The sequence below is a fragment of the Xiphophorus hellerii genome, chromosome 12 (assembly GCF_003331165.1).
Source record: "Xiphophorus hellerii strain 12219 chromosome 12, Xiphophorus_hellerii-4.1, whole genome shotgun sequence".
NCBI lineage: Eukaryota > Metazoa > Chordata > Actinopteri > Cyprinodontiformes > Poeciliidae > Xiphophorus > Xiphophorus hellerii.
This window is the reverse complement of record NC_045683.1, coordinates 9,280,909-9,307,289: the sequence shown is the minus strand read 5'-3', so window position 1 is coordinate 9,307,289 and position 26,381 is coordinate 9,280,909. Positions and strand designations below refer to the sequence as shown.

Sequence of the window (26,381 nt, the reverse complement as noted above, 5' to 3'; positions counted from 1 at the left end):
AGAGGGATCAAACTTTCAGTGATTGATCGTCATCGGGTGCCCTACAATAACCTATGGTCAAATGATGACATCACTTAGGCCACGCCCCCTGAGAACAGGAAGTGTCATGTTTTACTGTGAACGGTCGCTATCTTAGCCCTTTGACCTAATCAACATGAAACTGTGTCCAGAGACAGAAGACATGTTGGTGTGTTGAGTAATCCAACCCCGACCGGCTGCGATGAAGCAGGTGGGCGTGGCGGCGTTGCGAACGCCATCGAATTTCGTTTGGCTCTGAATTCCACAATTTCGGGCCCAGCTGCTCCAAACTCACTAGGATGGATCCTTATCCACCCACCGACAGGAATTCATAACAAAATTTGGTGGGCGTGGCCTAATTTCTCTATAGCGACCCCTAGAGTATTTTAAATGAACAGCCCCAAGCCATGCTTTAACCTAGAATTACGAAACTTGGTACACATGTGTATCTTGTCAGGACGTACAAAAAAGTCTCTTAGAGCCATGGTCGAAACCCAACAGGAAGTCGGCCATTTTGTATTGAAGGTCCATTTTGGACCTCGACTTTGACGTTTACAGCCTTTGCATTTGATCGAACTCCTCCTAGGGATTTCGATTGATCGGCTTCAAACTCGGTCAGTCTGATCATAAGGCATGTCTGATTTAAAGTTATCAAATTGGTGACTGTCTGAGATTGCTGAAGGGGGGTCACCAGGGGTCAAAGTTCACCTACTCGCCATGAAACACGAAACTCTTATATATCCTGCACAGAAACTCACAGAGACACCAAACTTTCAATTATTGATCATCAATAGGTGTCCTAAAATACCCTGTGGTGAAATTATGACATCGCTTAGGCCACGCCCCCTGAGAACAGGAAGTGTCATGTTTTACTGTGAACGGTCGCTATCTTAGCCCTTTGACCTCATCAACATGAAACTGTGTCCAGAGACAGAAGACATGTTGGTGTGTTGTGGATCCAAGCCCTGACCGGCTGCGATGAAGCAGCTGGGTGTGGCGGCGTGGCGAAGTGACCTGTAACGCCGATGCCATACGTTTGCTTCTAGATTCCACATGTTTCGACCGAGCTGCACCAAACTTGGCCTGACTCATCCTGGTGTGATACCTGACAATGCTATGTCATCATATTATGACATCATCTAAGCCCCGCCCCCTCAGAATGAATTAGAGAGATCTTCTGTGTAATTACATAATAAACAGTCCATGTTCGTTGTTTGTAGGGCAATGCTGCCCTCTGCTGCCCACTGAAATAGTTTCATTATTTCAGTAATTCGACACCAGAGGGCAGCATTGCCCTACGGAATGACAGTTCAATGTTGAATTAAAGAGGAAAAAATTAAATAATTTGTAATTCTAACACAAAAACTGACAGAGACACCAAACCTTCAGTTATTGATCATTATCTTGTGTCCAATAATATCCAATGGTTAAATGATGACATCACGTAGGCCACGCCCCCTGACAACAGGAAGTCTTGTATTTTACTGTGAACGGTCGATACCTTCTGCACCAAACTTTGCACGAGTGACCCTGGTGGGATCCCTGACGACCCTGTGTCATCATATTATGACGTCATCTAAGCCCCGCCCCCTCAGAACAGGAAGTGTCTTTTTTTTCCTTGGAAAGCTCTGTTTATGGCTCTCTTGACCTAATCAAGGTAATTCGGATGATGAGCTCTGTCAATGCTCGCTTCTGGCTGAACCGTGTGGGCGTGGCCAAATGGCGAATATCAGTCCCTCGCCATATTCATACGTTTGGCTCTAATTCACACATAGATCATCCGATTGGCGCCAATCTGGATATGTATGACCTTTGTTCACCTCTAAAGAGCCCGACGGGTTTGAAATGTAATTTGGCTCCACTGCGCCCCCTAAGTTAATACATGGGCTGTATCTCCTCGACGCATCGACCGATCTGCACCAGATTTTTTGACAGTCGTCGGGGAGCGCTGCCGAACGCATTCACGCGTGTCGCCTGGTGGATGGGTGTGGAAAATGCGCTACAGCTTCTGCGGTGGCTAGCGGGCGGCGGTGCTGGAAACTGCGGCGGAGCTTCCGCGGTGGGGAGCGGGCTGCGGCTCTGGAAATCGTGCGAGAGCTTCTGCGGTGGCCGGAACCCCCGCGGTGGCCAATAGGCCGGAGCGGCGCTTGCTGCGAGGGCCGCCCGAGGCTGCTTGCAGCTTTAATTATTATTCTTCTTACGATTCTGCCCCCCTCTTCGTGCGCCTTTTTGGGGGCTTTATCATATTCAAAAACTCACCAAACTTGGCGGAAGCGACTAGGCGGTTTAAAAATTTTGAATTTTAAGGTCGCCGCAAAAATCGCAAAAAAAATTGCTCAACGGCAGCAACTAGCAATTTTCAACAGACCCATTGCTATTCACTTACTTCATCGTAGAGACTTGAAATTCGGTACAGTTGTAGAGCTCACTAAGACGCTCAGAATTTACAAGTAATGTCATAGTGCAAGTATCACAGGAAGTCGGCCATTTTGTATTGAAGGTCCATTTTTTACCTCGATTTTGACGTTTACAGCCTTCGTATTTGATCGAACTCCTCCTAGGGATTTCGATTGATCGGCTTCAAACTCGGTCAGTCTGATCATAAGGCATGTCTGATTTAAAGTTATCAAATTGGTGAGTTTTGGAGCATGTTGAAGGGGGGTTACCAGGGGTCAAAGTTCACCTACACGCCATGAAACTAAAACCTCTTATATTTCCTATACAAAAACACATAGAGGGACCAAACTTTCAGTGATTGATCGGCATCGGGTGTCCTATAATACCCTGCAGTGAAATTTTTTTTTTACGTAGGCCACGCCCTCTGAGAGCAGGAAGTGTAATGTTTTACTGTGAACGGTCGCTATCTTAGCCCTTTGACCTAATCAACATGAAACTGTGTCCAGAGGCAGAAGACATGTTGGTGTGTTGTGGATTCCAACCCCGACCGGCTGCGATGAAGCAGGTGGGCGTGGCGGCGTTGCAAACGCCGTCGAATTTCGTTTGGCTCTGAATTCCACAGTTTCGGGGTGAGCTGCTCCAAACTCACTAGGATGGATCCTTATCCATCCCCGAACAGGAATCCATAGCGATATTTGGTGGGCGTGGCCTAATTTCTCTATAGCGACCCCTAGAGTATTTTAAATGAACAGCCCTAAGCCATGCTTTAACTTAGAATTACGAAACTTGGTACACATGTGTATCTTGTCGGGACGTACAAAAAAGTCTCTTAGAGCCATGCTCTAAACCCAACAGGAAGTCGGCCATTTTAGATTGAAGTTCATTTGACCTCGATTTTGACGTTTACAGCCTTTGCATTTGATCGAACTCCTCCTAGGGATTTCGATTGATCGGCTTCAAACTCGGTCAGTATGATCATAAGGCATGTCTGATTTAAAGTTATCAAATTGGTGACTGTATGAGCTTGCTGAAGGGGGGTTACCAGGGGTCAAAGTTCACCTACTCGCCATGAAACACGAAACTCTTATATATCCTGCACAGAAACTCACAGAGATACCAAACTTTAAATTATTGATCATCATTAGGTGTCCAAAAATACCCTGTGGTCAAATGATGACATCACTTAGGCCACGCCCCCTGAGAACAGGAAGTGTCATGTTTTACTGTGAACGGTCGCTATCTTAGCCCTTTGACCTAATCAACATGAAACTGTGTCCAGAGACAGAAGACATGTTGGTGTGTTGTGGATTCAAGCCCTGACCGGCTGCGATGAAGCAGCTGGGTGTGGCGGCGTGGCGAAGTGACCTGTAACGCCGATGCCATACGTTTGCTTCTAGATTCCACATGTTTCGACCGAGCTGCACCAAACTTGGCCTCAGTGATGCTGTTGTGATGCCTGACAATGCTATGTCATCATATTATGACGTCATCTAAGCCCCGCCCCCTCAGAATGAATTAGAGAGATCTTCTGTGTAATTACATAATAAACAGTACATGTTCGTCGTTTGTAGGGCAATGCTGCCCTCTGCTGGCCACTAAAATAGTTTCATTATTTCAGTAATTCGACACCAGAGGGCAGCATTGCCCTGCAGATGAAATTCTTCGATTTTGTAATACACAGGAAAAAATGAAAAATTGGTATTTCTAACACAAAAACTCACAGAGACTCCAAACTTTCAGTGATTGATCGTCATGAGGTGGCCTACAATACCATATGGTCAAATGATGACATCACGTAGGCCACGCCCCCTGAGAACAGGAAGTGTCATGTTTTACTGTGAACGGTCGCTCTCTTAGCCCTTTGACCTAATCAACATGAACCTGTGTCCAGAGACAGAAGACATGTTGGTGTGTTGAGGTTTCCAACCCTGACCAGCTTTGAGATAGCAGCTGGGCGTGGCGGCGTGGCGAAGTGACCTGTAACGCCGATGCCATACTTTTGCTTCTAGATTCCACATGTTTCGACCGAGCTGCACCAAACTTGGCTTGAGTGATGCTGGTGTGATGTCTGAAAATTCTATGTCATCAGATTATGACGTCATCTAAGCCCCGCCCCCTCGGAACCGGAAGTGCCGTTTTTTTCCTTGGAAAGCTCTGTTTATGGCTCTCTTGACCTAATCAAGGTGATTCTGTGTTGGATGACAGATAGGAAGTTGGTCTCGCTTGCTTTAAAGTGCCAAGAGTTTTCAATGGCGGCAACGCCGTTCGTATACGTTTGCCTCTACATTCCACATATTTTGACCGAGCTGCACCAAACTTGGCCTCAGTGATGCTGTTGTGATGCCTGACAATGCTATGTCATCATATTATGACGTCACCTAAGCCCCGCCCCCTCAGAATGAATTAGAGAGATCTTCTGTGTAATTACATAATAAACAGTACATGTTCGTCGTTTGTAGGGCAATGCTGCCCTCTGCTGGCCACTGAAATAGTTTCATTATTTCAGTAATTCGACACCAGAGGGCAGCATTGCCCTGCAGATGAAATTCTTCGATTTTGTAATACACAGGAAAAAATGAAAAATTGGTATTTCTAACACAAAAACTCACAGAGACTCCAAACCTTCAGTGATTGATCGTCATCAGGTGGCCTACAATACCATATGGTCAAATGATGACATCACGTAGGCCACGCCCCCTGAGAACAGGAAGTGTCATGTTTTACTGTGAACGGTCGCTCTCTTAGCCCTTTGACCTAATCAACATGAACCTGTGTCCAGAGACAGAAGACATGTTGGTGTGTTGAGGTTTCCAACCCTGACCGGCTTTGAGATAGCAGCTGGGCGTGGCGGCGTGGCGAAGTGACCTGTAACGCCGATGCCATACTTTTGCTTCTAGATTCCACATGTTTCGACCGAGCTGCACCAAACTTGGCTTGAGTGATGCTGGTGTGATGTCTGAAAATTCTATGTCATCAGATTATGACGTCATCTAAGCCCCGCCCCCTCGGAACCGGAAGTGCCGTTTTTTTCCTTGGAAAGCTCTGTTTATGGCTCTCTTGACCTAATCAAGGTGATTCTGTGTTGGATGACAGATAGGAAGTTGGTCTCGCTTGCTTTAAAGTGCCAAGAGTTTTCAATGGCGGCAACGCCGTTCGTATACGTTTGCCTCTACATTCCACATATTTTGACCGAGCTGCACCAAACTTGGCCTCAGTGATGCTGTTGTGATGCCTGACAATGCTATGTCATCATATTATGACGTCACCTAAGCCCCGCCCCCTCAGAATGAATTAGAGAGATCTTCTGTGTAATTACATAATAAACAGTACATGTTCGTCGTTTGTAGGGCAATGCTGCCCTCTGCTGGCCACTGAAATAGTTTCATTATTTCAGTAATTCGACACCAGAGGGCAGCATTGCCCTGCAGATGAAATTCTTCGATTTTGTAATACACAGGAAAAAATGAAAAATTGGTATTTCTAACACAAAAACTCACAGAGACTCCAAACCTTCAGTGATTGATCGTCATCAGGTGGCCTACAATACCATATGGTCAAATGATGACATCACGTAGGCCACGCCCCCTGAGAACAGGAAGTGTCATGTTTTACTGTGAACGGTCGCTCTCTTAGCCCTTTGACCTAATCAACATGAACCTGTGTCCAGAGACAGAAGACATGTTGGTGTGTTGAGGTTTCCAACCCTGACCGGCTTTGAGATAGCAGCTGGGCGTGGCGGCGTGGCGAAGTGACCTGTAACGCCGATGCCATACTTTTGCTTCTAGATTCCACATGTTTCGACCGAGCTGCACCAAACTTGGCTTGAGTGATGCTGGTGTGATGTCTGAAAATTCTATGTCATCAGATTATGACGTCATCTAAGCCCCGCCCCCTCAGAACAGGAAGTGCTATATTTTTCCTTGGAAACTTTCATCTATGGCTCTCTTGACCTAATCAAGGTGATTCTGTGTTGGATGACAGATAGGAAGTTGATCTCGCTTGCTTTAAAGTGCCAAGAGTTTTCAATGGCGGCAACGCCGTTCGTATACGTTTGCCTCTACATTCCACATATTTTGACCGAGCTGCATCAAACTTGGCCTGAGTGATCCTGGAGGCTTGCCCGTCAATCCTACATCATCACATTATGACGTCATCTAAGCCCCGCCCCCTCGGAACCGGAAGTGCCGTTTTTTTCCTTGGAAAGCTCAGTTTATGGCTCTCTTGACCTAATCAAGGTGATTCTGTGTTGGATGACAGATAGGAAGTTGGTCTCGCTTGCTTTAAAGTGCCAAGAGTTTTCAATGGCGGCAACGCCGTTCGTATACGTTTGCCTCTACATTCCACATATTTTGACCGAGCTGCATCAAACTTGGCCTGAGTGATCCTGGTGGGAGGCCCGTCGATCCTACGTCATCATATTATGACGTCATCTAAGCCCCGCCCCCTCGGAACCGGAAGTGCCGTTTTTTTCCTTGGAAAGCTCCGTTTATGGCTCTCTTGACCTAATCAAGATGATTCGGATGATGAGCTCTGTCATTGCTCGCTGCTGGCTGAACCGTGTGGGCGTGACCAAATGGCGAATATCAGTCCCTCGCCATATTCATACGTTTGGCTCTAATTCAAGCATGGATCATCCGATTGGCTCCAAACTGGATATGTATGACCTTTGTTCACCTCTAAAGAGCCCAACGGGATTGAGATGTAATTTGGCTCCACTGCGCCCCCTAAGTTAATACATCGGCTGTATCTCCTCGATGCATCGACCGATCTGCACCAGATTTTTTGACAGTCGTCGGGGAGCGCCGCCGAACGCATTCACGCGTGTCGCCCGGTGGACGGGCATGGAAAATGCGCGACAGCTTCTGCGGCGGCTAGCGGGCGGCGGTGCTGGAAACTGCGGCAGAGCTTCTGCGGTGGGGAGTTGGCTGCGGCTCTGGAAATCGTGCGAGAGCTTCTGCGGTGGCTGGAACCCCCACGGTGGCCAATAGGCCGGAGCGGCGCTTGCTGCGAGGGCCGCCCGAGGCTGCTTGCAGCTTTAATTCATATTGAGATTCTTTAACTTTAAGTTAATTGGAAGAGTTTGAAATGGGAGGGAGAGGCTGAGCAAATGGACCCAGCTGAGAGTGTGGGAGCCGAGAACAGATAGAAAAAACAGAAAGCGATGCCTTTATTTCTCACTGTCGTCAAAGTAGAGCCTTTATAACCACAAAATAAAATCGGAATATTTTTCTATATAAGGCCCAGAGCTTTAAGTGTTACTTTTAAGTTATGATACTTCCTAGATATTCATTTTCTATCTACCTGCTGGTTCTCAGCCATCCAGGACATGGCAAAACTAAAAAAGGTTTAAAAATAAAGCAACTTAACAAGTTAGAATTTAAATAGGCCATGACTTCTATTGGGAGCCATTACAATAAATCAACGTTAATGAGGAATTTTATTAAGAGCAGTTACTCATTAAAGCTTTTTTATTTAGAACCTTAAATTTTTGTAAAGGTGTAGAATTAGAGATTAGATCGTCAGACTGAACAAAACGTATCTAAGCAACATTTGAATTTTAGGTTTACTTCTCAACGGTTTGCTTACTTAGAAAATCACGTTTGATGTGCATTACTAGTCATTTTTGGTCCTGCAACTTGATTGTGATTTAAAAACTTTTTAAACCACATTTTATGTTACATTTCAATGGAACCTCGCTGACCCCCCCAAAATTGGTCTTAAGAAATTTCCCTGTTTATGGTCCCCCCCCCCCAATAATGAGATGGGATTTATGCCCTTGCCAAAGATGATAGCACAACATTCTGCAAAAGTCCTGATCGGCGTGTAGCTGTTGCTATAGCAACTGAGCAACCTGGCTTTATCTCTTGTTCTTCAGAGTATGTTTTTCTTCACTTTACACAGTGAAGAGGGGGAAATGTCTATTTTTCAACCCCATTCTTAGTTTGTGTTTTGCTGCCACTCTGAATGTGTTTTGTTTCATTTTGGAGAAATACTCATTAAAATACATAGATGGAAAGCGTTGTGAATATGGTGTGCAATAGCCTGTACAATATCACTGATATATAACACTCATGTAAAATAATACAGCACATTGTGCAGCTAACGCCCCCACATAATTTTACAGTCCTGCTGAGTTTTTATTTTGCTCTCCATAGCCCACTGTAAGATATGAATATAAATATTTTTGTGTTTAATACTTATGTTAATAAACTTATATCAGCTTTTGTTTGAAAGTTTAGATTTAAGTTTTGCATCTTGCTCAATTTTTGATTTCTGATGTTGAGCTGTTGCTTGTTGCTGAGATCATTATCTTTAAAAACAATTTTTGGGTTTAATTTAAGTTCTGTCAAGTATGTTAGTCTTCTCTTTGAGATTGATGAACTTGATGATTGTTTTATTTATGAATAGGTGAGTAATATAATTAACTAAAGTTTACATAGATTTTTTGCTATTTATTTGAGTACTGTATCTTTTTACTTTTGCATACCTGCAGCACCTTTCTCCTCTGTCAGAAACAGTAAAGTTTATCATTCAGTCTACAGGGGACCCAGCTCAGTTAAACATTAAATAAATTATATTTAGCTCTGACTAGGCTCCTAGTGGTCTCTTTACATCTCATATTTGTACACAAATCTGTGCTTTCTTTAACCCATGTGCAGTCAGAAAATGTTGTTTTTCCACTATATTTTAGTTTGCATTTCTATTTTAAACATGCTCAGAAATTAACACAACCAAACACACAAACACCATTCTTAACCCCATGACATAGTGTTTGTCATTTAACAATTTGGCGGAGGAGGGAGGGCCATGAGAGCCTTGGCTTAATTAGGCTGAGGACAAATGGGAGAAGATGGAGGAGGCCACCCTTGTCTGGCGCCTTGGGGTTTTTAAACTCCTACAGGCTCATTTGTCACACAAGCGATAGCTCACATGCATAAACTGCGGGCAGACCCTAGATGCATTTTATAGCTTGTTTTATTGTTTTTCTTCTTACTACAGTATATGTCACCTTTGTGGGAACACAGACATTTGTGTGATTTTCTTGCAGTTTTAGAAATTTGCCGTTTGTACATTAAATAGTTTTACATTGAGCTTTTTTAATGCCTGTAATGAAGAGAGACTGAGCATTAACATGAACAAAACTTATATGATTCATATAAGTATATAAACTTCTATTAATCTGAAAACAAATTTGAGAAAAAATGCACATAACCGCCTTCTCAGGAATATTCTGAAAACGTCCCTTCAACTTTTCCACATTGTATTTTGTTACCTCATACTTGCATACTTCAATAATATAAAAAGAGCAAATTGCATTTTTATTCAGCTCCAATTAATATTTAATAGAAATTCAATTATGACTGCAAGTTTTTTTAAGTATCTCCTTACCACTTACTGTTCATAATATATGACCAGTATGTTTATAAATATACACACATATATACACATAATCTCTTCTTTTTCTTGTGAACTGACACTATAAACGAACTCAATTGAATTATTTAATTTTGTTAAGATATCAAAAAACGTGTAGGAATAAATCTCATCCCTCCCATTGTGTACTAGTCAAAACTGATATTACTTTGATATTACTGACTACAAAATATGAAGCACTAAGTAACAGACTATTGTAACTGATCATTTATGTGGTTTTTAATTGTAATATTTCAATTTAAATATTACTTAAACATTTAAAGAGTATTTTGGGAATAGACTGAGAAAACAGGCAGAAAAACATAATAAAGTGAAAGACAATTATACAACAAAGTTACTTGTCTTCATTGATTTGATTTAATACAGAAAAGATTGGGCAGAAGTATAAACTTATTTTATCTTTACGAGTCATATGAATTAAATGCATTTAAGTACAAAAATTTAACAAATAGTGTTGGTGTGAATACTTTTATTGTTCTAAGATGCAGTATTTTAGCTTTTCTTGAGAATTATTTTGATAAATGCTCAAAAAATACTATTATGATACTGAATCTGTTATTCCCATCTACTGAAGCCTCAATTCAGCAAAAGAAGTACAAACCATTTTACAATGACTAACATATTTCACAAATTGCTCTCATACCTACAAAAGACTTTAAAAGAGCCTTCTAACATACTCCACTAAGGATCACAATGCTTTCTTTCATGGCATCATTGCCATTTAACTTTCTCTTGATGCAATTTTGTAATGGATGTCTCCAGTTGCTATGAAGGTATGCTACTTAGCAACCACATTTGAATAGATTCAGAGTGGAAGAGCAGAAAAGATAACTCTGTTTCCTTTACTCCAACAATATGAAAGCTGTTACAATGAGATAATCATGAAATGCAACTAAAGAATCTGAAAATAATCTTTTTTTCTTAGATTTGCTGTCTCTCACAATTTATTCTATCATACACTGACTGTTTACTGGAGTAAACAGTCAGTGTATGTGACTGATGGTGCCATGATGATGGCACCATCATTCATTTCTGAATGATGGTGCCAAAATTATAGTTCTTGAAATGTGTTACAAGAGTTACAACTTTAGAGAAGAGGCTTTAAATATAGGTGCATGGTAATATGTTGCATATCAAGCGTATGCATTTTTCTAAAAATTAGATCTCTCCCAGATTCTACCACTTGTGCAGGAAAAGCAGTACCCTCAAAGACTCTTGTTGAAGATAATGTCAACAGCACACTCATACATATACAGAATGATAAATAACTTCAGCCCTGCTGTTGACAGGTCAAGTCATCTGCCAGTTGCCAGCCTGGCCGACAAGAGCCAGATGATGTCAGTTCCCTATTTTATTAGATTATAGGGATGATTGAGTGTAATTGAGCAATGCATCGGACTGCAGAGAGAAGACATCAAGCCCCTAGAGAGACTGGAGGTGGAGCAGAGGAAGGGTGTTTCAGGAACCAGGAAATGCTCGATGGCACCAGAGCCACGACATTATCATTGTCTACAGATGGTGATTATTAGCAACCTGGTGATCAATTAATCAAATTGATTAAACCTCTTACAAGATTAAATATTGGCAACACATTCTTTATAAGGGATTACTGAGTTGTTCTGACAACAACAATGAAACCTACTCGATATTGGGAGGGACATGGCGCTTTTGGGCAGATGGTATTTTGAAGTACAAATTAATGCATTTGAGAACTGCATTTGTTTGAGCAGGCAGTTGAGGTAATTCAGGCAGAATATCTAATAAGATTGTCTTGGTATCTCTTGGTTCTTTCTATTAGTAACACACTAAGCACAGTAGCTTCATGCAACCACCAGGGCCAAACAAAAACCTAGAAGCATTTTTAGATTTCAATTGCCTCTTTCTGCCCCATCAGGTAAATACTTTGGCCTGTATTTATCTTTCTCTATACGACTGACATGAATTTTGAACATGAAATGTTCCAAAGGAAAACCCAGTAGAAATAAAAGTCTTTAAAATTCATAAAATAAATAGCCACTGCATATGAAATTTTTATGTTTAAATCCATCTCATTTCACACAGTCCCATTTATTGGACTACAGGCATTTTATGCAGCGAGAAAAGAAGGTCCAGGGGCATTTATTTCTTCAATGTTTTATCTTTACACTTCCCTGATTAGTTGTTAGTTTCTGTATTCACACAGAAACAGAACACTTTCAAGTTTCCCAGAATTATGTACTCCTGGGATTCATTTCTAGCTAAAAGCATCACAATACTCATGAATAAATTTACATAAAGACTCACAAAAAAAGCATTTATGTCTGACTTGTATAATATTGTTTTCTTGCCATCTTCACTTCTTCTGATGTTTTTGTCAGTTCAGAGTTGAAGTTAATTGAGTAGCGTTTTGAAGGAAGATTTAAAGTAAATCTTTAATGATATTAATATGTCCGTGGTTGGTGCCATAACTCAGGACTTCTACCTGAAACAGTTGTTGACTTGCTTTGATGTTGGGTGTCTCTGATACCAATATTACTAATTTCAAACTAATTATTTGCCAATTATCTAAATCCAACACCTTCATTTTTTTACAGCACTGTCTTGCACACCGCACTGCTAAAAGTACAGTACAGTTCAATATGGTTTTGTCAAAAATAAATGGCACAATGCTAAGTGTGGCATGTGGAGGATATAAGATGTCCATTTTAGTGACCTGTGTTGGAGCAGTAGCACATCTAAAACATTAGGCCACTTTAAAGTGTTTTTCTAACTTTATTTGCTTTCAGAGTTATCTGTAAACCTATTGGGCAAGTTTGCAGTTGGCTATTGAGCTGATTTAATTTTATGCTCTGAAATAGTTTCAATCTGCAAACACATTAAAAGTTTAGTGCATGTCTCTGATGAGACAAAAATTGCTTCATCTTGATTGGATCATTACATCTTCATTCAAGGAAATTTTATACATGAAGTACAAGGCTGTTGGAATGTCCATTTAGCTAAAGGGACATTCCACATACACATACAGAACTACAGTGCAATACTTCAGTAATTTCCCATCGCTTTATTTTCTTCCAAGTAGTCAGACTTTCTTATAAACTCTAAAAGTGGTGCTTTTCAAATTTGTTTCATGTTTGCTGAAGGTCTTCCTATTGGAAAATGTGCTTTGGTGGACCACACATCATATGCAGCTGTCAAAAATGAAAATAAATATCTCTCTAATATGTGTGAGCCTTTGATGTAATTGCGATGAACTTTGTTGAAATAATTTTTGATGGTGGACTATGAGGTATTAAACTTTGTCAACACTTTTCTACATAGTTGTTTTGTTATTAAATCACGTATCTTAGTGCGCAGCTCCACAGCTAACAAACATACCCAGTGCTGTTGTGTGGGTTGCCATGCTCAACATTCAGTAGGAGGTTACACATAGATGTACTGTGCTGCTCAATCTCTGCTGGCTCTAATGGACCATGCGAAAGACATTTTTGTGAACTTCTATTTAAGCTAGAGTTGCTCACAATGGACTGCAGACAGCATAAAAGTAGCCCAATCACTAAATAAACCCTGTTGCTAAACCCACAGAGATCGAATTGTATTATAGAAAATATTTGATTCTGTTTTCATTTCTGATGCTTAAAAGAGTGCAGCACACAGAGAGCATGAATTGTTCTTTGCTGCTGACACATGGTTTTGTGTGCTAATGCATATTTAATTAAAACTTTTGCTTTTTCTTGTTTTGCTTTTATATAACATTTTCTCAAGAGTCTTAAAAATGTCAAAAACTGAAGTGAATTAGATGACAACTGACTTGAAGACAGGTCAAAAACACAAAATCCCATTAATAGCTGGTTTGTGACACTATTTTCTGGAGTAGATGTCATTAGTTGAAGAATTGAAAGCATAGCTTATAACTAAAGTGGTCAATTTCTATTTTCTTTCATTACTTAACTGAATTCTTATGTCTTGCCATCTAAGTTGCTGTAGTTATGCTGTTATTGTTTTAGTTGTCCTTGTCTGTGGCAACTTTTCACATGCTCTTCAGTAATCAAAGTATTTCCTGACTAAAGTATAATATGTATTCTATTTCAATGGATCATTTAATGTCTGTTGGTAAGAAGTTTGTAGAGGGAGCTGAATCAATTGGATCTAGTCAATTTCTGCATGGTTTGGAACAACACATACAGAACTTCAACAATACCACTTTGAATAATAGTTTAGGGAACCAGTTACTCCTGAATACCATGAAAACTGTGTGTTGATTGATAAACTCACAGTTGCTTTGACTATATTTGCTGTGACAGTTATTTTCAGTTGCTTGCTGAAAATAACAAGCAAATCAGAGCCCAAATCAGATAAAGATTTGGGCTCTATCCAAGTAGAGCCCAAATCTATTCAGATAGTGTTATGACCACATTTGGCAGTTTGTCCACTTAGCAATTAAGGCTGGAAACAAATTAACTAGCTGTGGATTTGTGGACATCCCAATGAAAACATAGCTGTCAGTGGTATATGACCATTACCCTTGTCATCAATTAGGTCATCACCAAGACATCTAATTTATTGTGACATCTTGACACTCAGTTGTCTGAACTGCTGATTACATCTGAGACTTAAAGGTTGCTACAAAAGCATGCCCATACTCTGAAATGCCATATACAATAAATGAACAGTGAATACAAGACATTTAGTCAATTCTTCATAGATATTCTGTCAGAACTACCATTTAAAGTGAAAATAAATATGAAGACCTTACTCTTTCTTTGTTCTTTTCTGTAGACACTCTTTCAGTGCCTCGCTGGTCCCCACAGATTCCCCGAAGAGATTTTGGAAACTCAATAAAACACCGGTAAGTCTAAAGAAAATTGCGTGTTGTGGAGTGTTGGAGGTGGTTAATAAATATGCTCCAATTTATGTGATACAATGTTGCAAAAAAGCTGTATTGGCCAACTAAATGATTTCTTCTGTTTTTGCTTTTTAGTCACACTCAAAATGTTTGCTATCAAACCAGTTTTAAAATGAAAGATAACAATAATAAGTAAAGAATGAAGTGTGGAAATCATTTTAATTATTACAAAAAGAAATATTTGTGCATGAAACCTAATAACTGGGTCTGCCATCAAAACTATGCTATGACTGGCATTTAGTTTGTCGCCGAAATAGGACTTTTGGTCCTAATTTTTTGCAAAATTGTATTAATGCTGTCAAATTAAGATTTTATTTTATTTTTTAGGAAGCATCACCTGTTTGCTCTTAAGCTTAAGTTTGCAATTAGAGAGAGGAACATTGTGATGACACTGAATTACCACCTTGAAAATAAGCTTTAATAAGCTCCAACCCTTTCCCACAGTCCACCTTCAGCACATCATCACAACAATGCATTTCCAATGACGCCGTTCACAACAGTTCACAGGAGTGTTGAACTGATAAGTTGCTTGGATTTTAAGCTCAGCAGATGCACAGTTCCACCAAGTGTTGCTAATTGCTGCTGCTAATCTGAAGGAACTGAGTAGGAGTCGCAGGGGAACTCTAATGTGGGAGCTCTGCTGGATAAGTAGGCAGTGCATTGTGCTAGCAGGCATCTAGCCTGCAATGGAAGATTCAAAGGTTTCTGAAACATGCATGATTGAATCAAAGTAACACTCTGTATGTTATTGATAAGGGAATGATTTCATAATTTGATATAAACTTCGAAAAAGTTGATTTTGCATATCTCCCCTTTAACACAACAAGCTATTTGAATTCCATTTGTCTATTTTAAGATTTTCCTTTGTTCTGTGTTTTTTTAGATAAATGCATTTGTTTACACTGCCACCCCCTCTTTGCTGAAAGATAATTTCGTCATGCAGCAGCTGACCTCACTGTCCTACATAATTGACAGTCCGCTAAAACATTCTGTCAAATGGAATTGGTTGGAGTGAGGTGTGACTCATTTGAGGCAAAGGAGGAGTCTAATAAAGAGATTTTGATTCTGTCAAACTAGATTAGTCACCTGCCATTAGCCAGCCAGCGACACCACTGGCGTCCAGGCGTTGCATCAGTAAATACTGCCAATTGTCACAAACGTGTTTGGAACGGTCAGTCAATCTGCGCAGGGAATTGGTTCTTGCTGCAGAGCACCGTGGATTTGCTTGAGAAGAGGCTGCGTTGGACTCTAATCATGAACACAAGCTTGAAAACTCCCGATCACTCAGACTGATCGTTCTATTGATATTAACCCTGTGACCTCACTACTGTGCTTCAGATTGTCTGTTCGTTCAGACTGAGTTTAAAAAAGATGGAAAATGAAATGGGCCCAAATTAAATCAGCAGGTGAGGAAATTGCAATGGTAAACACTGTTATACAAGAAGCTCCTGCAGGTGTGTATTATCCTTGCAAATAGGTTATATATGAAGAACCAGACAGCTGGCAGAAACTAATTGTGAATTAATGAGCATTTATAAGAAGGCAAAATGCTTATTAAGATGAATGGTTTTTTATAGCTACAAAGATGTTTGATATGATGATACCACCTTTATTGTGTCTTTTCTTACTTGCAGGTTTTCCACCAAGTACTGGATGTCCCAGACATGCATAGTATGTGGAAAGGGAATGTTGTTTGGACTAAAATGTAAAAACTGCAAGTAGGTATCATGACTATTTGACAGCTTTCACTTAAATTTCTAGTAGTAAATAAGATCTGATCCCACATTTCTATAAGTTTAAAAAAAAACAAACAAAGTAAATCATATTGATCGTTTATTTCTTTTAATTGTGTGCTTGACATTTGTCTGACCTCTTTGTTTTCATCTTTATTACATAAATTTGCGGTTTGTATTTCCTTATTTATTTGTTAATGTTAATGCTTTCTGTTTGCATAAGTTTGAACTCTGAGTAAATATTCAAATGGCAACTAATAGGTACTAATTTAGTCTCTGTATTCTGTTTGCACATAGGCTGAAGTGCCACAACAAATGCACCAAAGAAGCCCCACCTTGCCATTTATTGATTATACAGCGAGGCGGACGAGAATCCCTCAAAGGTAATATATAATGCTTAATGCATACATTGTATTGATAAAGATTGTTATAGACATTTTTGCTTTCACAGTCAAGACAAATAATTATGAAAGATTTTAGAGTTCACGGAACATGCTAGTCATTGTCATGTTCCTATTTTTTCTCATCTCATTAACTTTACAAAGGAAAATCATACTGTAAAGCCTTGGGGTAAATGCTAATTTTCCACGGAAGTTGGAACATTTTTATCCTGCATGAATGCATCTTTACCTTAACTTGTGTCGCTCCAGGCACATTTTAATTTTCTGATGTGTGTCAGGCTGCTGGTAATCTGGAATAGTCCCTGTTTAGTATCACCCAAAGCTGAGTTTGTTACCTACATGTTTTTCAGAGTGAGAAATGAGGCACTTTGTGCCAGAAAATTCAGTTGATACTGCCAAAATTTTGATTGTTAATGTGTGACAAATTAAAGAAAAAAACTTAACTCAATTATTATTTCTATTACTCCATCTTTGATATGTAAAGTTTGCATCATATAATAACTTGATATCTTCATTGGAGGATGAAGATTGTTACACTGGCATTTGTCTTATATTGTTTCAGCTTTAAACTAAAAAATGTTTTGCACTGCTATCACAAGATAATTATTCCTTATCTTTATATAATAGGCAAAACAATTTTGCTTGTCATGAATCTATTTTGTTCAGTTATTTTCCTAGTAAAGTATGAAGCATCACAAACTGATACTAAGTACTTGGTTTGCTGAATCAGCTGCCCCAGGTGAAAGCTAATGAGTGGGCAGCTTTAAGTTTACTGAGATATCCTAACTTTTGTAGGTTCTTTTTCTTAACTATTTCATTAGAAGAGAGCAGATGCCTGCACTCCAGATCCATATCTACTCTCCCCTCATAATTATTCATTTATTTTTAATTACCTTGGCTATAAAAAGTGTGTTTTTGTCCCCACAAAAGAGAAACCTTCTAATTACAGCAAACAAAATGTTCTAGACTGACTGATGAATCAAGTCTGTCTTGAGCAATGATTTGGATGATGCACTGTTTATCCTGACACTAACATCACTGAAAACTAAAAACCCCTTTGTCTTCTCCTGTGTTCCCTCTCTTTTTTCCAAATAAGATCAACAGGGAACCATTCAAGGTAAGAAGCTCTAATTGGACCACTTCAACAATGTTTTTATAAGAAATGTGACACTTTCATAATAGCATAAACTCCTTAAGATGTTTTTTTCTTAATAATGTGAGCATTTCATAACAAGTGGTGAGATTTGTTTTCTTTTTTAAATAAGAAGCAGTGCTTGACTGATTTTCTTGAAGTTATTAAGCAAGTGTTTAAGTTTCCCACAGAGCTTAAGTGCTTTTCTGTTTTCATTTTTTCTATAGTAGCTCGTCTGGTACGGACTGAATCAGTGCCATGTGACATCAACAATCCACTCAGGTACACAGACCTGCACATCAGTCAGACGCTCCCCAAAACCAACAAAATCAACAAGGTAGGCATGACAAATAAACTCCAAATTACATTGTTTGTAACCTGTCCTACATATCACGTTCTGTCATTTATGGGAGCGGGTTATGAGTCATTGTTATTTCTCAGGGGATAAGAAAAGGGTACAAAAATATCTTTCAGCGACATTGATGTTTACACAGATGCATTTGCTTTCACACGCTGAATGTTTGGCAGCTCAGGGTTTATGTTTAGTTCCTCTGGAATGAAGTTTATCATATGATTCCCACTGTGCAACTAAAAGTGAAGGTTTAGAATGAATCTGTGGATAGGAACATGAAAACAAGAGCTTCAATAGTACTAAACCTTGTGGGCTATTTTACCAGTACGGCGTTCATAAATCTATTTTAAAAATAATTTTGGGTAGATAGTTCTTTAAACTTTCTTCATTTCTACATATTGATGTGACTTGATAAACCATACGTAAATCATGTAAGAGTAAACAGTCTACCAATTAAATGACCAATTCCAGAACCTTCATCCTGAGTGTGATATGTACTGTATATGCTGCTCATTGTTAGAGAAAAACAAACAAATTAGTAAATAGAAGAAAAATATCAAAAAAGTGTATACACCCTTACAACCGAGATTGACAGGAAGAGTAAAGAAACCATGGGAATTTTCAAAAGAACTGGTTGGGTCTTCATGTGTCAAAAATCTCCTCTTTTTTACTACATTTCTGAACAAAGAAGTAAAGCTATGAAGCAGTATTGTTTTCAAACAAACATTAAGGGTCAGGCTAAAGTTTTTCTGAAACCAAAAACATTGGTTTTCAAAATAAAGCTCAAGGGTATTCCATTATCATCCTTTGTCATCACTAAAGGAGAGATTTTCCCATGCTCTTGAGCTAAAGGATATTTTCCTAAATGAAAAAAAGTAGTTTTTTTCCCTGATATCCATCAATTGCACCAAAATTAAAAGCAGAAAAACTTGCTTAAATGAAAAAAAAGTAGTTTTTTTTTCTGATATCCATCAATTGCACCAAAATTAAAAGAAGAAAAACTTGCTCAAGTTCAAGTCTAACTTTGAAAACTGTGTTTCAATTAAGAAATAGTTCCAGTGTTTCTGTGTTTTCATGCAAGATGAGTGAGATCCCAAATGGCCGACTTAAATTAAAGACAAAGTGGACAGACACCTTTCTATAATTGGAGAGATAGTTTGCAGTGTCCTCTCACCTCTCCTCATCACTTCACAGTTTGGATTTTTCTTTTGAAAGAAACCAATGTTAGAAAGCAAATGTTTCTTGTGAGTAGCTGATTTTTTTTGCTGTCGTTTTGATGGGATAGGAGTTATTTTGTTTCTCAAATGTCAAAGCATTTTGGAATTTAAGCATTTTTATGGCATGATGATCTGCATCTTTAAAAGCCTGACATGTTTTAGCATAACAGTCTTTTTCAAATGGTCAAACTGATTTTATTGTGTCTGTGAGAAGCTGTTTTTTTCTTGGTTTTACCTTTCACTTTGCTTTTGTTGTTGTTTTGCCACTGGCTTTATTCATTGCATTGAACCAGAGTTTTGAAGATATTTATTTCAGGGGCATGATTGATAATTATATGAATTCAGAGATTTTTTCCTGTCTCTCTTCAGGATCACATCCCAGTCCCCTACCAACCGGACTCCAGCAGTAATCCATCATCCACCACTTCCTCCACTCCATCCTCCCCGGCTCCTCCGTTGCCTAGCAGTGCCACTCCGCCATCACCACTGCATCCTTCTCCACAGTCGGCACGGCAACAAAAACAGTTCAACTTGACTGGTAGGAACAAACAAAGTTAACAAAACATGGTTCAACTTAATGTTCAAAACTTAACTGATATATTTTCATTCTTTTTACAATGCTGTAAAAGGATGTTGCTTTACAAAACCAAAATTAAATATTTGGTTTTCACAAAAAATATATCAGTAAGTTTTTATCATTTCATATCTAAAGCCACAAGTTTGTGAATAGCAGTCATATGACTCATTGATTATTCGGCATGTAGCATATTTTAAGGTGCTTCCAGTGAAATGTAGGTGGACAAAACTTACAGAAAAGTTGTTGACTGGTGTTCAGATGCACATGGAAGTATGGCAATATTTATAAAAACTAGCCTTTCAAAATACGTCCACACAGCTTGTTGGTCTGTGGCTGACAAAATCTCAGAAAGCAGAATAATGGGCATTGGCAGAAGCTCTTCCAGACCGATAATTTAAAAATGTCTTTCTCATAAGCTCAAAATGATACCTGCTTTGTGGTTGGGACCCCACAAGACCTGAGAGGTGTTCAGTTGGCTGGACGTAGGAGGTTTACCAGTATGTGTAGTTACTCTATCAGTAGAGCATTTCAAAAGATATAATGTATTAGAACATAGACTCTGCAATAACTGCCACAATGTTTAAACTGACCTGCTCCTTGCATCATAGAAATACTGAAAATGAGTCAATAAAAAAATGGACAGCCCCTTTAAAATTAAAATTAATGTTTGCATCCTTTTGTATTGGCTTAATTTCTCAAAGAATCTACATTCACTGAAATAAATCTCCTGGATAGGTTTACAAGTGACAAAAAGGTGATAACTACTACTAGAAAAGGGTGAGGTGAATTGCTTTGTTTTTATATGAAGAAACGTGTTGTAGGTAAGAAACTTGAAAATTTATTTATCAGAATCTGTCATTCTAAATCTTTAAAAAGTGCGGGCAGGATTTTAAGCCCAGAGCAAAGATTAGTTCAAGTGCATCAGGAATTAACTCTAGAAAGCCACAAAATATTTCCCACACACAAAAAAAAACGTAAATCACCAAACAGAACATTCTGTCCGTTGCAGATTTGTTTTCGAATTTTCATTTTGCATTATTAGTGATTGCCTGAACACTAGCGGTGGTTGATTAGCTAACTTAAACAAATGCATTCCTGATTATCTATCAGAAAATCTATCTGGGTCACCTTATTTTTGTGTTAATTTAACTGAAATACTCCAAACTGCGCAGCAAGAGTACATGTTAAGGTGATAAAAGTTAAGCTAGCATAACTAACCTACTCTCCACTTTCTTTATATATTTTTTTAATTAAAGATTATTTCTTTTAATTTAAGATTAATTAAAGAAATCTGACCTTTCACAGGTCAAGAGACAGCAAGATGACGAGGTCATCTTGCTGTCATAGTGTTGACAATTAATATCAAAACTTTGCGCCCCTTCGTCAGATTCTTTGCTTGATTGTGTCATTTTCCCGACAGTCGATATTCCTGACTCAATGCAAAACAGTAGCGCATGTAAGGCACTGCCGCGCACAGCAAGTCACGTGATGTCCAATCCACTAGATTGGACATCACGTCCAATCAAAGGAATTTTCAAAAGCATTAACTGGCTGTTAATGCTTTGAATACAGCGTGCAGCTGCTCCCGAGTTGCATAGACTCAGCCACATAAAGACAAAAAGGTGCAGGAAATATTGGTGGGGACATGTCCACACCAGTCCTTCAGGTGCCTATGATTGCACCTACAGCTGACTTTGTTCTGACTATTTTTCCAGTAAATTGCAGATGTAAGCTAAAATGTTAATGACTGAGAAATTTGATGCAGTGTTACTGAAATGAGTGTCGATGTCTTTGTAAGAAGCTTAGCACAGCTTTAGCCATGCTCAATAGCTTCTTTTGTACTTTTGATGCAGTTAATTTTGACATTAACACCACCTTCTTTGCTTTTTGATTGAAATTCCACTGTCAGTGTAGGTGAAGATTTTCTTCAAAAACAAAATATTACAAGGAGTGAAGCTCAGACCTTAGTTGAACATTTTGGGAGTCTAGAAAATTTCTAGCTTGCACAAAAAGTTGCAATTTTTGCAAATTTTTGTATTCCTGATTAGATTTTTTGAAAGTCTTTTTTTTTTAAATCTTAACAGGTAAACAGGTAAAAATGCAGTTTTGTAAAAACTTTAATAATTTCATTGAAAATTAAAATGCATTTTGTAATCCCTCTGTGTATTACCCTATTAAAGCTCAAATTAGATGATTTAACTCTGGCTCATCTGTTTTTTCTCCTTCCACAGCCTCCAGTTACTTCAAATACAAGCAGCAATTCATCTTCCCTGGTAAGACCCCGAGTAATTTATCATTTTAAATCCTTCAGTGCTTTGAAACCAACCAATGATGAGTAAGCCAGAATGTTTTGATGTCAGTAGTCATTTTTTTTCTTTTCTCACCTTGGCTTGTTGAAGACTCTTGGCTCCTACACCCACTCATGCTTGTCTCATTTGGGGTTCCTAATGATTTGTCAGAGCCCAGATTCTCTCGCTTTTGTCAACAGTGGTACCATTCACTAGTAGCTCATTTGGCAGCCTATTACAGCTGGGAGAACCTGGAGAGGTTTGGGGGAAAAGCAGACGGTGTAGCTTGCAGAGATCTGTTAAGGCAGGTGCTCGGTTTGTGCTGTGCTGCGGACAGCTGCATGTGTTGCTCATTGTCGACTCATACTCTTTTTAGTCAAATTGACGCTACCTACCTTATTCATCTGCTTAACAGAACTAGTTTGTCGCTTTCTTTTACAATATTATGTGGAAGTTGATCCAGTTTAACACTAATGTCATAATATGTTTAATCCTGCTTCTCGTTTACAAAAGAAAACACAAACCACTTTTACAGGATATAAGGTGCCTAATGGCAAGACCAGCATTGTGTTGAATGTTTTCGAATGTGAATGTAATAGTTGTGATAAATCTGTGTGGGATCATTCATGTCACAGCATTCATATGGCTGAAATATAGAGATTTGTCATATAAATTACATATTGCATATGAATGGCTTAGATTGGACACTGAGCGCTTGCAGGTTCTTGGAGCCAGTCCATGAAAGCATTCATGAAAGCTCCACATGAAAAAGAAAAAACAGGTCCCTCTTGCTGTGAGGTGACAGTGCCATGCAACTGAGGGACTTTCTGCAGCTTGCACTTTGTGCCACAAATTGTCACAGTGTGTTAACACAGGCGGAAGTTATGATGTGTCTCTCAGAGGTAGAGTCAACACAAAAGCTGCCTTTACTTCATATCCCTGTGAAATGTTGTGCTATTAAAGAACAGAAAAAATAACAAAACTTCACTCATATAGCCTAATTTAATAGGTAACATAAAGTTATTAAATGTACAGTTCTTAAATTATGAGGTGTGATGTAACCTGACCTTACCTTACTGTTTAAACAACAATCTTTACTATTATTTAAACCTGTGGTAAATTGTTTTTTTACAAAAAAATCTTTATAAAGGGTTGTTATAGAAACTTTCGATCTCCATTGGTAAGCTTTAGAGGTTTCTGACTTACCGTCCTTGTAAATGTTCATGGTGGCAAGATAAGTATGTCATCCTCATCTAGTTTTGGTTGTCACAGTTGAAGTTAGTTTAATTTTATTACTTTTATTCAGGCAATGGGCACGTTTGGCAAGATGCTACTGTATTTTCTAATTAATGAGTTAAAAAAATCAACACACAACACCTTTAATTGAATACTGTATTTTCTAATTGAACAGGAAAACTGGAAAACATGCATTATTAAATAAAGGATCACTGACACTGTGACCAAAGTATACATTTTAAAAAATGCTTCAGATAAATGTAGACAATTTTAGATTATTTTAAGAACATGTTTTTTCATAACTTAGTCCCCCACTGTATAATTGCACTGAAATAAAAAAAAAACTGGATTGATGTGTTTTTTGTCTGAGTGCATGCCAATGCAATAAAACATTGATGTATATTTTAAAGGAATTAGCCATCCTTAGCTGTGGTGTCAATCATTTCGGAAAGTCCTATTATGTACAGTAAAGTAAAATATGAACAGTTTTTTTTCCCTACACATATGCAGATACTTATCCCATAACACACAGTGCCATGCTAGGCAAAATTTGAATACACAAACATTTTACTGCTGACATTTTTGCATCTAAATCTTTCTGTTCAGCATTTTTATTGAGAAAAACAACTCACCAGATAAAATGAAAAACAATTCCTTCTTTTTTCAATCTCTGACAATGTTACTCTTCAGAAATGACATCCATTTTACCAAAATACTCCAGTGCATGCATGATTGATGAAAGGCATTCTTTAAATCTAGTTTTTCTTTTTTTTTAAAAATCAATCTTAATGTACTTGTTCCAAACAATATCCCTAATAACTTCACTGGCACATAAAAGGTACCTGCTTTAATTTTGGTAACCAATGCAATGAAAACTACTGTAGTTATGATCAAATGATGAAGAAGTAATTCATGTATTTACCTTCATAAATGTAATTTAAAGATGTCTTGGACTGGTTTGCAGATTCTAAATCAGTTTGTATAATTTATTAAAAATTATTGTAGACTAAAATTAAATTAAAACTCTTACACCATGTACTGTTCCTGTCTCAGAAAACACATAGCAGTTTCTCTCTCTCTGTTTTTTGGAGAACATGGATTTGTTTCACCAGCTTTGTGAGATTTGTTTTGCTACAGCCAAAAGCAGCAGTGGCAGGACTCCATGTGCATAGTCTCTGCAGTACCAGAAAGTTTTATAATTTAGACTTCTGGGGTACATCCACCTACAGTACAAGTGGATGTGATTAGGTTGTAGTCTTGGAATGACAATAATGCAATCGCTCCTTCTTCAAGTTTTCATTTGACAGAACCATACAATTGTGCTTGTCTAATTCATAGATAAGCTACCATTGCTGAACTACTTTTATATATACGCATATATTACTTTGATTGCTTGGATAAATTATAAAGGGTTGTAACTTCAATGTCTCCAGATGTTACACCAGAGGCACCTCCCAGTAGAGCACCGCAAGTCATTCTGCATCCGGTCCTCTCTGAACAGGGGTGAGTAGAACACATATTGTTATTCATCCATCCCTTTTCCTCTGTCTGTCCTTGTCTGACAGTATACCGTGTCTCCTCCTCGCGCTTCTCTCTTCCTCTCTGTGACCGCCACTCAGAGGCCAAGTCAGACTTATTGGAGCACAGATATTTGGGTGACAATTTCAATGTGAGGGACGACATGACGATTACTCAGAGACTAATGTTAGCATGGCCTTTACTTCACGCTACGCTTGGGATGCCAAGTGGATTTTCACTGACTCTTTGAGGAAGCCACTGGTCATGGGAAAACATCCGGAAGAGGAGGATAGGTGATGAGATGCCTTTCGACCCTGATGTTAATTGGATTAGCATCTCAATCTAACACAGGAAACAAGAGAAACTTAATCTACAGCAGATGGTCAGTTGTAATGATATCATTGTTTAGTCTACGTTGACAGAAGAAAATACCAAAGTATTTTTTTTTTTGTTATTCATATAAGCTATACAGGAAAAAGCTGATCTACAGTAAAGGCACATGTTTTGACATCTATATGCCAGAGTGCTGAAACAGCTGCCAGCTTTAAGATCAAATATTTTAATAAATATCTCAAAGTAAGAGGAATCAATTAGGCAAATTAATTTTTTGAACATAACAGATGACTTTTTTTCAAAAATGGCTTACCATAATCCACTGCTAATGGTTGTCAAATACAATTGTTTCAGTAACTCAAGTGAAACGTATTATGTAGATCAATTACACAGAAATGGATGTTTTTAAACCTTTATTTCTGTTAATTATATTTTTCTTCTGAAGGCTAATGAAAACAGGACATTTAATTTCTTGGAAAGCCAGAGTATTACATCTAACCAATAACACAAATTTTATTGCAGAAATGTGGGCTTAATGTAAAGTATATTTAAAGGTTGTCATTTGCAAAATGCACTTTTAATCTGACAAATGAGTCTCATCAGAACAAATATTCTATGACTGGAGATAAGAAATGAGCTCTTGAGGAGCATAACCCGGAGAAACTGATTTAGAAGTCTCCCTTGCAAACTATACGTTTCCCCACTGTGATTAGTCAGTCAGTTCATCACATTGTTTTTCTCTGCTTCTGTGGTGCTTAGAAAATACTCTCCATTTGTTCATGATGCATTCTGTCATCTGCAACTGACTAACTTTAAATAAGTACCTCAGAATAATATTCTAAACGCTTTTGTCTCTGAATTCT

The 26,381-nt window shown here is 38.6% G+C and overlaps 1 protein-coding gene across 3 annotated transcripts in view; it reads left to right on the top strand.

Annotated features, from left to right (window-relative positions):
- The window catches only part of ksr2 (kinase suppressor of ras 2), a 118,438-nt gene that overhangs the window by 58,399 nt on the left and 33,658 nt on the right, over positions 1 to 26,381 (top strand). For all 3 annotated transcript variants that reach the window (XM_032578267.1, XM_032578268.1, XM_032578266.1), the window contains 8 exons: positions 14,605 to 14,674; positions 16,366 to 16,449; positions 16,762 to 16,847; positions 17,962 to 17,982; positions 18,225 to 18,334; positions 19,936 to 20,104; positions 22,375 to 22,416; positions 25,101 to 25,170. In XM_032578267.1, coding sequence (XP_032434158.1) covers positions 14,605 to 14,674; positions 16,366 to 16,449; positions 16,762 to 16,847; positions 17,962 to 17,982; positions 18,225 to 18,334; positions 19,936 to 20,104; positions 22,375 to 22,416; positions 25,101 to 25,170 — 652 coding nt within the window. The remainder of the gene's footprint in view (positions 1 to 14,604; positions 14,675 to 16,365; positions 16,450 to 16,761; positions 16,848 to 17,961; positions 17,983 to 18,224; positions 18,335 to 19,935; positions 20,105 to 22,374; positions 22,417 to 25,100; positions 25,171 to 26,381) is intronic.